General features: G+C 37.7%; 1 protein-coding gene across 3 annotated transcripts in view; it reads left to right on the forward strand.

Annotated features, from left to right (window-relative positions):
- cyp33 (peptidylprolyl isomerase cyclophilin-33) overlaps positions 1 to 12,865 on the forward strand; it is a 165,169-nt gene that overhangs the window by 99,722 nt on the left and 52,582 nt on the right. For all 3 annotated transcript variants that reach the window (XM_090402107.1, XM_090402105.1, XM_090402106.1), the window contains one exon: positions 10,627 to 10,706. In XM_090402107.1, coding sequence (XP_090258233.1) covers positions 10,627 to 10,706 — 80 coding nt within the window. The remainder of the gene's footprint in view (positions 1 to 10,626; positions 10,707 to 12,865) is intronic.

Below are 12,865 nucleotides of genomic sequence, written 5' to 3' on the forward strand. Positions count from 1 at the left end.
TCTTTTGGTGATGGCATTGGTGATTTTGGTGATTTCATTGGTGAATCATAGATTACTTAAATATTCCTTATCTATATTTAATCCTCTTTTCTTCCAATTCAGTTTTCTAATAGTGTATTCAAGAGTTGTAGTGAGTAATTTTGGTGAGATAGTCTCCTTGTCTGACCCCTCTTTTTTTTCCAGCCTCTTATAAATAAATATCATCTATTCCTGCATGTTTTATAGCTTCAGAAGCTATAAAACATGCAGGAATAGATGATATTTATGATATATAATGATATCCGTTGTTTTCGCCAGGGAACCAGGACGAACAGCAAAAAGTCAGCTAATGGAAAGGTGGCATTGAGGTTATAATGTTGTAGGATTCTGTTGATTTTTTCTGATAACCCTTTAATGTATGGGATGGCTATGGTTATCAGAAAAAATCAACAGAATCCTACAACATTATAACCTCAATGCCACCTTTAAACCACCCACTAAACTTAAAAACCATATTCAACTCCTCTAAGGATCCTCTCCTCCCATTAGCACATCCTGGAGTCTATTGCATCCGCTGCACCTGCAACTTACCATACATTGGTGAAACGGGACGGACACTCCCTATACGCAAGAAAGAACACATTAGACACATTAAATATAACCATTATGGGGAAGCAGGCCTCTCAGACAACGCGCTCAACACCTTACACCAAATCAACGGGAAAAGTACCTGCTCTTTACACCACACAAAAACCTGGTATGAAAGGAAATTTAAGGAAGCCTGCGAAATCCTGATAAACCACCCAAATATCAAAAACAAAGATGGCACACATGGCCTACCTAATATATAAGATCCAGCATAAGTCAGGACTCTAGCCAATCTTCAGCTAGTATTAGAAACCATTCCATACCAACTGGCTGGAATGTACAAGTATAATCATGATATTAATATATGTATATAGATAGATACTTGTTGTTACGCCCAATGTATTTCTACAACCAACAGATAACGCTAATAATAGGACTCTAGCGTTGATGTATAATTTTTTTTTTTTTCCACCAGAGGTCAGGCCAACAATTGTTGTAGCAGTTGGTCAATATCTTTAACAAACACAGTTTGATTGTGGTTTAGCTTGTTTTCTGTATAGTTATATGCTCCAGAAGATGACCTTGACATAAAGGTCGAAACGTCGAATGTAGATTTTAGTTATATTAAACTAAAGTTTTATTCAAACACGGTAGTTGTCTCCATAATTTTCAAAAATGCATTTGGATCACCATGTAAGCTTAAAAGAAAGGAGCTAGTTGGTAAATTTTTCTCTGTCCTTTGTTTCTAATTGATCATACAGATCTTGATATGCCATGGCCTTCGCCTGTGCCACAACTCTCTCTTGGCTTCTTGCTTTCTCTCTCTGTACACCTCTTTGTCCTCTTCCACTCTTGACTCATCCCACTTCTGCTTTGTCTTCCTCTTAGCTGTCACTGCCACTTGTACATTATTATTCCACCACCAACCCTCCTTCTGCTCTCTAATCTTTCCAGATGTCTCACCAAGCACCTTGATTGCACAGCTCAGGATTACTTTTGAATTATGTTTCCACCAATCTTGTACACTTTCCAGTCCATCTGAAATCCTCTCTAACACCCTCTCCCTAAAACGATTCCTCGCACTCTCTTCTTTTAAGCGAAACTTAATTGTCTTCATTCCATGGCTTCCAGAGGTTCTTATTTTCGATCTTATTTTAAAGTCTGCGCACAGCAGTCGGTGTTGCTGTGCCACTTGATCTGTTGGAATTACTTTACAATTTGTCACAACCTTAAGATGTTTTTTTAAGATGTTCAACAAAATGTTCAACAACCTTAAGATGTTCACAAATTGACTACATTTTTTTTCAAAATGTAGTCAATTTGTGAACTGTTGTTACCACTCCTAAATGTTATCAAATGTTCTTCCCTCTTGTAGAAAAACAAGTTCACAATTGCCAGATCAAACGCTACTGCAAAGTCCACAACCCTCTCTCCTTCCTGGTTCATCATTCCCACTCCGTGGCCACCATGCACCTTTTCACAGTCTCTATTCTGTCTCCCTATGTGTCCGTTCAAGTCTCCTCCGACAATCACCATCTCATTTTCTTCCAGTTCCCTCATTTCTTCATCTCACACGTTTCAGAACTCATCTTTCTCCTCTGCTGTACAGCCAACTTGCGGGGCATATACACATAATACGACCACCCACTCTTCTCCAAGACCTAATTTCATTCGCATGATTCTGTTGTTCCTTCTACCCACTTCCAGTACTTTGCCCTTCATTCTGCCACACACCACAATTCCTACACCATTTCTTCCCTCGTTATTTGCTCCAGAGTAGAACAATTTATATCCATCTCCTAGTTCCTTTGCCTTTCCCCCTTCCACCTTGTCTCCTGCACACATAAAATATCCAACTTCCTCTTCCTCATCATGTCTGCCACCTCTCTTCCTCTTCCAGTCATGCTTCCAACATTCAATGTTCCCACTCACAACATCCTCTCCACCTGCTGGGCTTGCTTCTTTAACCGCACCCGCCCTTGATACGGTAGCCCTTGTCCACTTCTTGCAGCTGTAGGGCGATGTGGCTGTGCATCGCTTAAGGGGTATGCCCTAGCCCTTATATCATTCTCTCTTTGACTCATATCATAGCTAGAGCTGGCAGTGAAGTTTTACAACCGGATGCCCTTCCTGACATCAACCCTCGGCATTTATCCGGGCTTGGGACCGGCACCTATTGAGGCTAGCTTGCCTCCTTCGGTGGCTGCATAAGACGAAATGACTTAGCAAGATAGGAAAGATTCACTCCTAGCCCTCGAATACTCTAATAGCATAAGGGGGAAGGAGCAAGGAGAGGAGAAAGAAGCAAAGAAAGAAGGGGAGGAACCAATCTACAGAATAATATAACAGATGTATATTACATGAAGTAAGGCATGGTCCATCATCTGGTACCTCGGGTTTGCCATGCCTGTACTCACTAAAGTGAGCCCTTGAGGTTTCACCCATAATATATCCAAACAGTAATATAAGCATAAATCCGTATACTACACACAGTATTAATTATTTTATTACTAGATGAAGGGAATTGGTTTGATTAGTTTGACATTCTCTGTTGTTTTTCTGCCAGTAGTGAATCATGAATGTTAGGTTTGCACTGGTAGTGTGCAAATGGGAGAAATCTGGACTTTCTTTAATTAAAATGACTGATCACTGTCATTTTGATAAATCTCTTCATTGTACAGTTATACAGATTTATCATTATCCTATTATCTCTGATAATTTAGTCTCTGGTAGTTTAATGGTAGTTAAACATAATGTTAATGGTAGTTTACATACTGATAGTTTAATGTTTTGGCCAGTTTTTCTCATCTTCCTTTTTTATGTTAGGCTCAATGGCTTGTCATGGGCATGTAACTTGGCTCCTTTGAAACCTGATTACTGCTTATGATAGGGCACTTTGATCTTATCTGTTATTACTATATGAGTGAGTTCAGTAGTGAGAGCATTGTTGTTGGAACAAATAGCTCTATCTCTGTGGGTTTGTGTTTTTAGGATACCATACTGTTGAGATGGGTGATGGTGTGACTGTCCAAATGTCTCCCTGTATGTATGGTTTTCTATAAACTGAAAAAGATAAGGAACCATCTGGAAGATGTATGATTAGTGTATCCAGGAATGGCAGACAGTTATTAGCCTTCCAGTTCTATTGTAAAGTGGATTTTTGGGTGTTGGCTATTTAAATGCACTAAGAATGTATCCAATGTGTCTGGATCATGTGGCCAAATAGCAAACACGTCATCAACATAGCATTGCCAAAGCACTGGTTTGAGAGTGGCTGTATTGATAGCTAGCTTTTCCAAGTGTTCTATGTGGAAATTGGCTAAGGGAGAGAAAGGGGCAGGAGCCCATTGCTGTCCCATCTAATTGTTTGTATATTTTCCCTTTCCCTGTAAAATAACCTGCATGTACTGTTAATTTACACTTTCCCCCTGATATATTTGAACTATATCAGGGGGGAAAGTGTGACTTTAGTAAATCAAGGGTTTCAATTAACAGTACATTTGTGAATAGTGAAGCGATATCAAAACTCATGATGATGTCTGAATTTTTTAAGGTATGATTTTCTAAAATACTTTTTAGGTGGACAGAATTTTTAACAAAGGAGGCAGATTTGATTGTGAGAGTGGCTAGTAGTTTAGCTAAATGTTTAGCAAGTTTGTATGTGGGACTGTTTATACTATCCACAATAGGGTGTATAGGTGTACCTTGTTTGTGAATTTTAGGTGCTCCATATATTCTGGGTGTTTTAACGTGGAAAGACTTGAGTTTCTTAACTGTTTCTTTAGGCCAGGAAGTGACTTTTTTCAATAATTTGTGCACTTTATTCTTTTGCGAGTTTGTGGGATCCTAATCAGTAATTTGGTATGTTGACTGATCTTGTAGAAGTGTGTGCATGTTGCTTTCATATTCTTTTGAATTCATCACCATAGTTGCATTCCCTTTGTCTGCTTTAGTTATAACAATGTGGTTATTACTGTGTAGCTCTTTTAAAGCAATGATTTCCTTATGTGGGATATTGTTTTTAGGGAGGCTTGGAATGGATTAGGATGTTGGCCACATCTAAACAAATATTATTGGCTGTTGCTGGAGGCAGGTCTTATATTCCCCATTCAACGGAAGCCATTATCATTACCATATATCTTATCATCCAACATCTGCAGTCCACACACACACATACACACACTCAATCTATCCTCATAAGAAATGTTCCACAGACCACTCACCATCTTGTTCGCTCTCCTCTAAATCCTCTCCACCACTTCCTCATCCCCAGGAAACCATACCTGAGCACAGTAAATCCAGATGTGGACATATCAAGGCCTTATAAAGAGGAATAACAACTTTCTTATCTCTACTTGTGTGTTCTTCAATTGGCAAGTAATCTTATGGACTACCTTAGCAATATGTCCTATAACCTTCAACTCTCTGTCTACCATCACCACCACCACCCCTAAATCCCTAGCTTCACCCCTATTTCCTTCAGTATAGTTCCATAAATGTGGTGCACAGCATGTAATCTATTTATCCCAAAATGCATAACTTTACATTTCCCTACATTAAAGTGACATCCATTATCTTTTGTCCATACTGACAGCCTATTTAAATCATCCTTCACTATTTCCATATTGCTTTGATTCACTAATACTCTACCCAAATTTGCATCATCAGCAAACAACTGAATATCTCCCTTCAGATTATTTCCTATATTTATGTTCAGCAATCGTCCAAGCAGAGTCCTGTAGCACATCACTAGTTACCTGTTTTCACCTAGACTCATTTTCTGTATATCACTTTTTTGATATTTGCCCAGTAGCCACCCTTGTATCCACATAACCAGTGCAATATCCATTCCCATTTGTTCTAATTTGCATAATAGAGTTCCATATGATATTGTGTCAAATGTCTTTGCAAATTACACAGAATCATTGTGTAATGTGTAGCCATTTCCTTTATCCAACTCAGCTGTCACTCTATTATAAAAAGTTAGTAAATTTCTAAGGCATAACCAACCCTATACAAAGAAATGTTGCCCCTAATAAAGTATCATATTCCTATCCACTCATTCCTTAATTCTCCTTTTGACTAATTTTTTCAGTACCACCACTCCTGATATACTCATTGATCTATAATTTGCCACTGCAGTTTTAGAATCCCTTATACAAACAAATTATTTTTCCCTGTTTCCACTCCCTTGGAACTCTACTAGAGCTGAGACTTAAAGAGAATAGTCAGAGGCATTCCCAGTTCCCTTGCACATTCCTGCAAAACGTGATCTGGTATCCCACCTAATCCCACAGCTGCATTTACATTGAGATTTTGCAGTATCCTAAGAACCTCCAATTCATCCATCACTGTCACAGAGATTTATGTGGGCACATATGTCACAGTATTAACCTGACTTAGATGATATACCATTGCAAAGTGCTCTCTCAGTAACACAACTATTTTATCTGCTTCTGTTACCTCGTCACCATCAGCACTCATTAAGGTTATTCCTCCCTAGTCATTCTTCGTATTACTTGCCATATAAGGAAAGGACGCTTTAGAATTTTCTTTGGCCTCCTTGGCTAGTTTATTCTTCTAATCTGATTTTACCTTCCTTACCATACTAGTCACCTTACTTGTCTGATCCTTGTACTGTTTGAGTTTGCTAGTCACCTTTCTCCTTGTACACCCTCCACAGCATTTTCTTTTTCTGCAGCTTGTGCTTAATGACATTACTCATCCATCTAACTTCTACTTGATTAACTCTCCATACTCTAGGTATATAATTTAATACTGCTTCCTCTAGATGCCCCTTATCTCCCATGCACTACTACTCTCCTTTCATTGCAGCTTCAAGCTTCTTACTAAGCTTGTCATAATCACCTTCTTTGTATTTGTCATGTTTTACGAACTTCCAAGTCAAGACTGCATGGTCACTTTCCCCATTCGGATGCAATGTGGCTGCTTTGGTTATGGATAACTCTTGTGATCCTATGACAAGTCTAATCCTCTTGCACCATGAGTCTCTTCCATCACATACTGCCTCAGATAATTATCTCTCAGTAGGTGTATAAATTCCATCTCCTTCCTGTCATATAATCTCTCTTCCTTCCAGTCAATATCTCCATAGTTGAAGTTCCCCATAATAATCACTTGACTCATGCATTCGTTGTACTAATTTGGTGATGCATGTCTTCCAGATCATCCCTGGAGCCCCTGGCCTATAGCAGGAACCAACCATATATTTTGTGTTATTGGCGTTGACCTCATATCAGACTGCCTCAAATGAACAAGGCTGCAATTCATCATTATCAGCAGTATCATAAATAAATTTAGTTTAATCCTTTATCCAAGTGTGAGCAAACAAAGTTTGCGCCTGAAAGTATCTTCAGGACTGGGTTAAGGTGGTACAGCACCAGGGCAACTCGTTGCAAAGGTGGAGCAAGCTACCAACACTCCTATCCTAGTATCTCCTATAATGCAAAACACATCTCCTTGCGGATATGTCTAATGTTATGCATTAAGGGAAGGGCCACTACCCAGACCGGTTTCGACCTTTATTGAGGTCTCTTCAGTGGGAGCCAGGCCCAAGTCAAGATATCAGGCAGAAGCGTTAGCAGGTCATCTCCACCCATAGGAATTGCCAATTGGTGTGCCACCCTTTTTTAATAAATTACTCTGGATTTAGAGAAAGATGTTCAAAGTTTATTTTCCACTTGGTTAGAGTATAATAAATTTAGTTTAATCCTTTATCCAAGTGTGAGCAAACAAAGTTTGCGCCTGAAAGTATCTTCAGGACTGGGTTAAGGTGGTACAGCACCAGGGCAACTCGTTGCAACTCGTTATTATACTCTAACCAAGTGGAAAATAAACTTTGAACATCTTTCTCTAAATCCAGAGTAATTTATTAAAAAAGGGTGGCACACCAATTGGCAATTCCTATGGGTGGAGATGACCTGCTAACGCTTCTGCCTGATATCTTGACTTGGGCCTGGCTCCCACTGAAGAGACCTCAATAAAGGTCGAAACCGGTCTGGGTAGTGGCCCTTCCCTTAATGCATAACATTAGACATATCCGCAAGGAGATGTGTTTTGCATTATAGGAGATACTAGGATAGGAGTGTTGGTAGCTTGCTCCACCTTTGCAACGAGTTGCCCTGGTGCTGTACCACCTTAACCCAGTCCTGAAGATACTTTCAGGCGCAAACTTTGTTTGCTCACACTTGGATAAAGGATTAAACTAAATTTATTATACTCTAACCAAGTGGAAAATAAACTTTGAACATCTTTCTCTAAATCCAGAGTAATTTATTAAAAAAGGGTGGCACACCAATTGGCAATTCCTATGGGTGGAGATGACCTGCTAACGCTTCTGCCTGATATCTTGACTTGGGCCTGCCTCCCACTGAAGAGACCTCAATAAAGGTCGAAACCGGTCTGGGTAGTGGCCCTTCCCTTAATGCATAACATTAGACATATCTGCAAGGAGATGTGTTTTGCATTATAGGAGATACTAGGATAGGAGTGTTGGTAGCTTGCTCCACCTTTGCAACGAGTTGCCCTGGTGCTGTACCACCTTAACCCAGTCCTGAAGATACTTTCAGGCGCAAACTTTGTTTGCTCACACTTGGATAAAGGATTAAACTAAATTTATTATACTCTAACCAAGTGGAAAATAAACTTTGAATATCAGCAGTATCCCTCCCCCATCCTGTCTTTTCTCTCTCTTTTCCTTAAAAATACTAAATCCTTTGCATCTTATCCCTTTAACTACATCATCTGCTGTTAGCCAAGTCTCACTAATGCCTATAACTTTTGGCAAGGTTTCACTAACCATTGCCAAAAACTCCTCCCTCTTATTCCTGATACATCTGGCATTAGTATATATCCCATTAGTATGTAGCACATCCCTTTAGGCTTCCAACCATTTTTGCTTCCTGAATTACCTATCCTATTCAAACTTTTTGTTTGAGAGACTAGATTCAGATCTTGTTGGTCATTCTCAGGCTCACTCGCCTCATAGGTGCCTTCATGCACATTCACCTGTTTTCACCCTAATTGCTTAAGTTATCCTGAATTTGTGCTTCAGCATGCTTGGTGAACAAAGCTCTCTCTCTCTAGACACCTAACACCAAAACCATTTAGGTGCAGTCCATCAGCATTATACAAATCTTTCTTTCTATCAAACTTAGACCACATGTCCACTAATCCTACATCATTCCTTCTTCACAACCTGTGTATTGATTTGTTTGCTATCAATGCCCCTCCTCAATTCACCTCTGTCATAGCTTGACAGGAGACTTACAATATTCACCTTCTCACTCTTCATTTTTGCTTCATCCAACAACTGCTTCACATCCTCTCTCATAGAATACGTCTCACATCTCAGATCACTTCTCATTTTTAATTTTCACAATGAATACATCTCACACACATACTGCACTGTACAAAATCACGTAAGTTCAAATCAAACAACACAAAGTTGTTGATACATACACAAAATGTATCAACAACAAAATATTGACAATGGGGATGTAATGCAGTGGAGAATTTCAAAGTCTGCAGACTACATCTAAAATGAACTAATCAATGATAGAAAAAATAATAACATGCAGAATTGTGTATTCATTTAAAAGGTAGACAATTTGAGCAACTATTATATGAGCTTTATTAATATTCGTTTTTAAAAGAACTGACTTCCCAACTTAATAAAATTTAAGATAATAAAATATTTTGTAATTTCTAATTCTGAAATACACATTTAACATGGCACTGTAGTTTTTTTTTTTTTTTTTTTTTTGCTTAAAACCACCCAAGGAATCAATCTAATTAGTTTTGAAATGTTTTCATGGATTCTCTGTGTATACTGGGAAAATTAGCCCAAAAGATGGACCTATCCATCGTTAATTTAATCATATTTTTTTCAACATTTCATTATCACCATAACATTAGCAAGATATCTTACTTTGTAAAAAATAATTCGGTACTTTACTGAGACCGTATGCACATTAGGTTCACAAACTGCCAAACTCACCAACACATTCAGAATTCAAGACAAGCTGTTCTCAATATTTTAAGGTGTGGATGTAAAGGTGATCTATTATACAGGGTTATATTATACAGATTCCATTTAAATCAGTGATCCAGTCCTGTCCATTAGTGTATTCAGGAGTGTACAGTATTTCACGAAAGTTATCATGCTGTGTTGAAATAAGATATCATGACCAAGTGGGAAGAACTTAAAACATCAAGATTTAATACAAGAAATCCGAGATTTTTCATATTCTTCTTACAAATTCTTGGATAGGTCGCAAAATGTTTCACTGTCCACAAAACAAAGTGCATGCATGAAAGGGGATTTAAGGAAGTAGTCATGGAACAGACAAACACTAATATACCTGCTATAAATTTCCCCTCTATTAGGTTCATAGCCTCTGAGCATGCCTGTTTGAGAACCAATTAGAAACCTAGCTGACTACATTACTATCATAACTACATTTCTAAATTTATAGATTTATAGTGTAGTATTTAAATTGTCTAACTGAAGACAGATTGGTAGCTTAGGTTGATTATTCTCTTTAATAGAGACCAGGGTACTAGGCTCTGAAAGAAAATTCTTTTTGTTTTGTTGTTGGAATCCAGAAATTAATAATATTTATATATTTATTAATCTCATTGAGAAACAGGATCCTTTGAGGTTTTCTAAATTGGTGTTTTTTTTATCTTCTGTCATTGTATTATTATTTGGTTATAAAGGCTGAATTATGTATTAAGTTTATAGTATAACTAATTTTCCTGTCAACAGTTTTCTTCCATATTGTTGGAACTGAATTATTCCACCTGTTCACCTGAGTCTTTCTTTCTTTTTCTTTTTTTTCTAACTTTGCTCTCCCATTCTGATTAAGTGACCATGCCATTGGAGATTGATAATTAATATTGAATGTATTGTATGGTATACGGTATTTGAATATCACTTTTTTTTTATTAGTAACTTAATTACTTAATTGTTCAAAATGTTTTTCTGATCCGTTGCTGATAATTTTAAGTAATTTACTTTTCTCTTTATAATTTCAGAAAATTTCCGTTGTTTATGTACCCATGAAAAAGGCTTTGGTTATAAAGGCAGTACTTTCCATAGAATTATTCCTCAATTTGTATCCTTTTTCTTGTTATTATATATGTATATACAGGGTGTCTGGGCTAGAGGTATCCAAAAGTAATTGCTTATAATGTGAGAACCACTCATTATATTTTTTCAAACTAAAGCTCAGTTGATAGGAAGTCTCTCCAACATTTCTTTTGTCACACTTTCAAGGTCACTAGTGTGCATGCATAGTCATGCATGCACAAAAAAACAACATAGAAACGACATTTCCTGGTTGTTGAATCAGAAGAGGAGGAGGAGGCCCAACTGCCTGACCACCAAGATCCCCAGATATGACTTCATTGGACTTTTTTGCATGGAGCTTTATTAAAGACCGTACCAGAGAAAAGTTTGAGATTTGGACGATTTGAAATGGTGTATCATTGCAGCAGTTGCTCTAATAACGCCCCGGATGCTGGATGTTAAAATGATACTCGAGTATCATTTTAACATCTGTTGAACTATAAAAGGTGTCCACATTGAACTTTACTAACCTTCATAAAAACTTGGTGAGTTACTCTGTATAACAACAAAAAATTATTTTAATAAACCTTATTATAGATGCTGAGATATATATGTGATTTTTAGTGGAACCTGTGGCATAGTAATTTCACTGTGGTGTTTACGTGTTACTTTATTATTTGAGATATATATGTGTGTATTTTTGGATATACCTCTAGCCACTATCATGAATTTTAGCATGAATCTCACTTGGAAAAAGTTGTAAATGTGTAGTATATTTTTGTACCATAGGTGAACAAAAGGTTAAATAACTGTTAGTCCGGTAGCAACAGAACCAAGTTCTCAGGACTCATCTTTGACAGAAAATGTACATTCTTAGCACACATTTCTCAACTAAGAGTAAAGTGCAAGAAAGCATTAAATCTCCTTCATACTATCCTTTACTGAATGGGCTGCAGATCGATCTTCATTACTTCATTTTTATGGTGTGCTTATACGTTCACAGCGGGATTATGGGTCTCTAGTCTATGATTCTGCAAGACAGAATAACCTGCAATAGTTGGATTCTGTTTACCATTAGGGTATACAGATAGTTCTTGTGCATTTTGCACATCACCCACTCAAAGTCTTTATGTTGAAGCAAATCAACTGGCTCTATTACTTAAATGAAAACAGTTGTATCTTAATTATACCCTGAAGATAGTCTCCTCCAGATCATCCTACACAAACTAGTCTCTTTTCTCTGCATTGGGAAACTCAATATCACCCAGATCAGGCTGTCATACGTCCTCTTAGTATGTGTGTTAAAGAGACTATGCAAGCTGTTTGCATGAATATTGACTACACCAAACATAACAGCATCCATCCATGTCAGGTTTGTACTCCATCCTTCAACCTCACACTTTGTCAATTATAGAAGTCTTATACTCCATCATGTGTTTACCAGCAATTGTTTAATGCACACCGAGCAGCCTGCTCTGATTTCTTGCCCATCTATACTGATGGTTCAAGAACTAAGACCTGTGTTGGCTGTGCTACTGCGTTTCCTGACCAGATCCTACTTGATTGCGGTAATTATACTGCAGAATTGCATGTCATTCAGCTTGCACTTGTGCATATAAAAGAAAACTGCCTACCAAAAGCGTGTAATTTATACAGACTTATTGAGCTGTTTGCAGACTGTTTTTTCTCCTATGCATAATCCACATCCAGTGCTGTATGAGGTATTACACCTGTTGTACAAAATGAAACCCCTTAATTTTTGATGTTCAGTTGTGCTGGATTCCCAGCCACATTGGAATTAAGGGAAATGAGACTGCAGCTGCTAGATCAGCTCATACTTTTTTTTTTTTTTTTGACTGTCTATTTAACAGTACCATATCCAAACTACAGGAATTTTTTATGATCAAAGCTAATTGCTCAATGACAGTTATCATGGCAGGAAGCATTGACAAACAAATTATGACATTACGCCTGAAATTAAGCATTGGGATTCTCTTTCAACATAGAAAGAGAAGAGAGGAAGTTCTTGCTAGGCACCACATAGGTCACAGTCATTTTACACATTCTTATTTACTGTGGGCTAATGACCCACCTGTGTGTGTGTGAAAAATGCAACATGCATCTTACTATTTGTCATATTGTAGTGGAGTGCCAGCATTTTACACGAGAGAGGAATGAAATTGTTACCTATCTAGCCAAGCCATA

This window comes from Typopeltis vanoorti, chromosome 12 (assembly GCF_054136105.1).
Source record: "Typopeltis vanoorti isolate ZY-2024b chromosome 12, IOZ_Tvanoo_1.0, whole genome shotgun sequence".
NCBI lineage: Eukaryota > Metazoa > Arthropoda > Arachnida > Uropygi > Thelyphonidae > Typopeltis > Typopeltis vanoorti.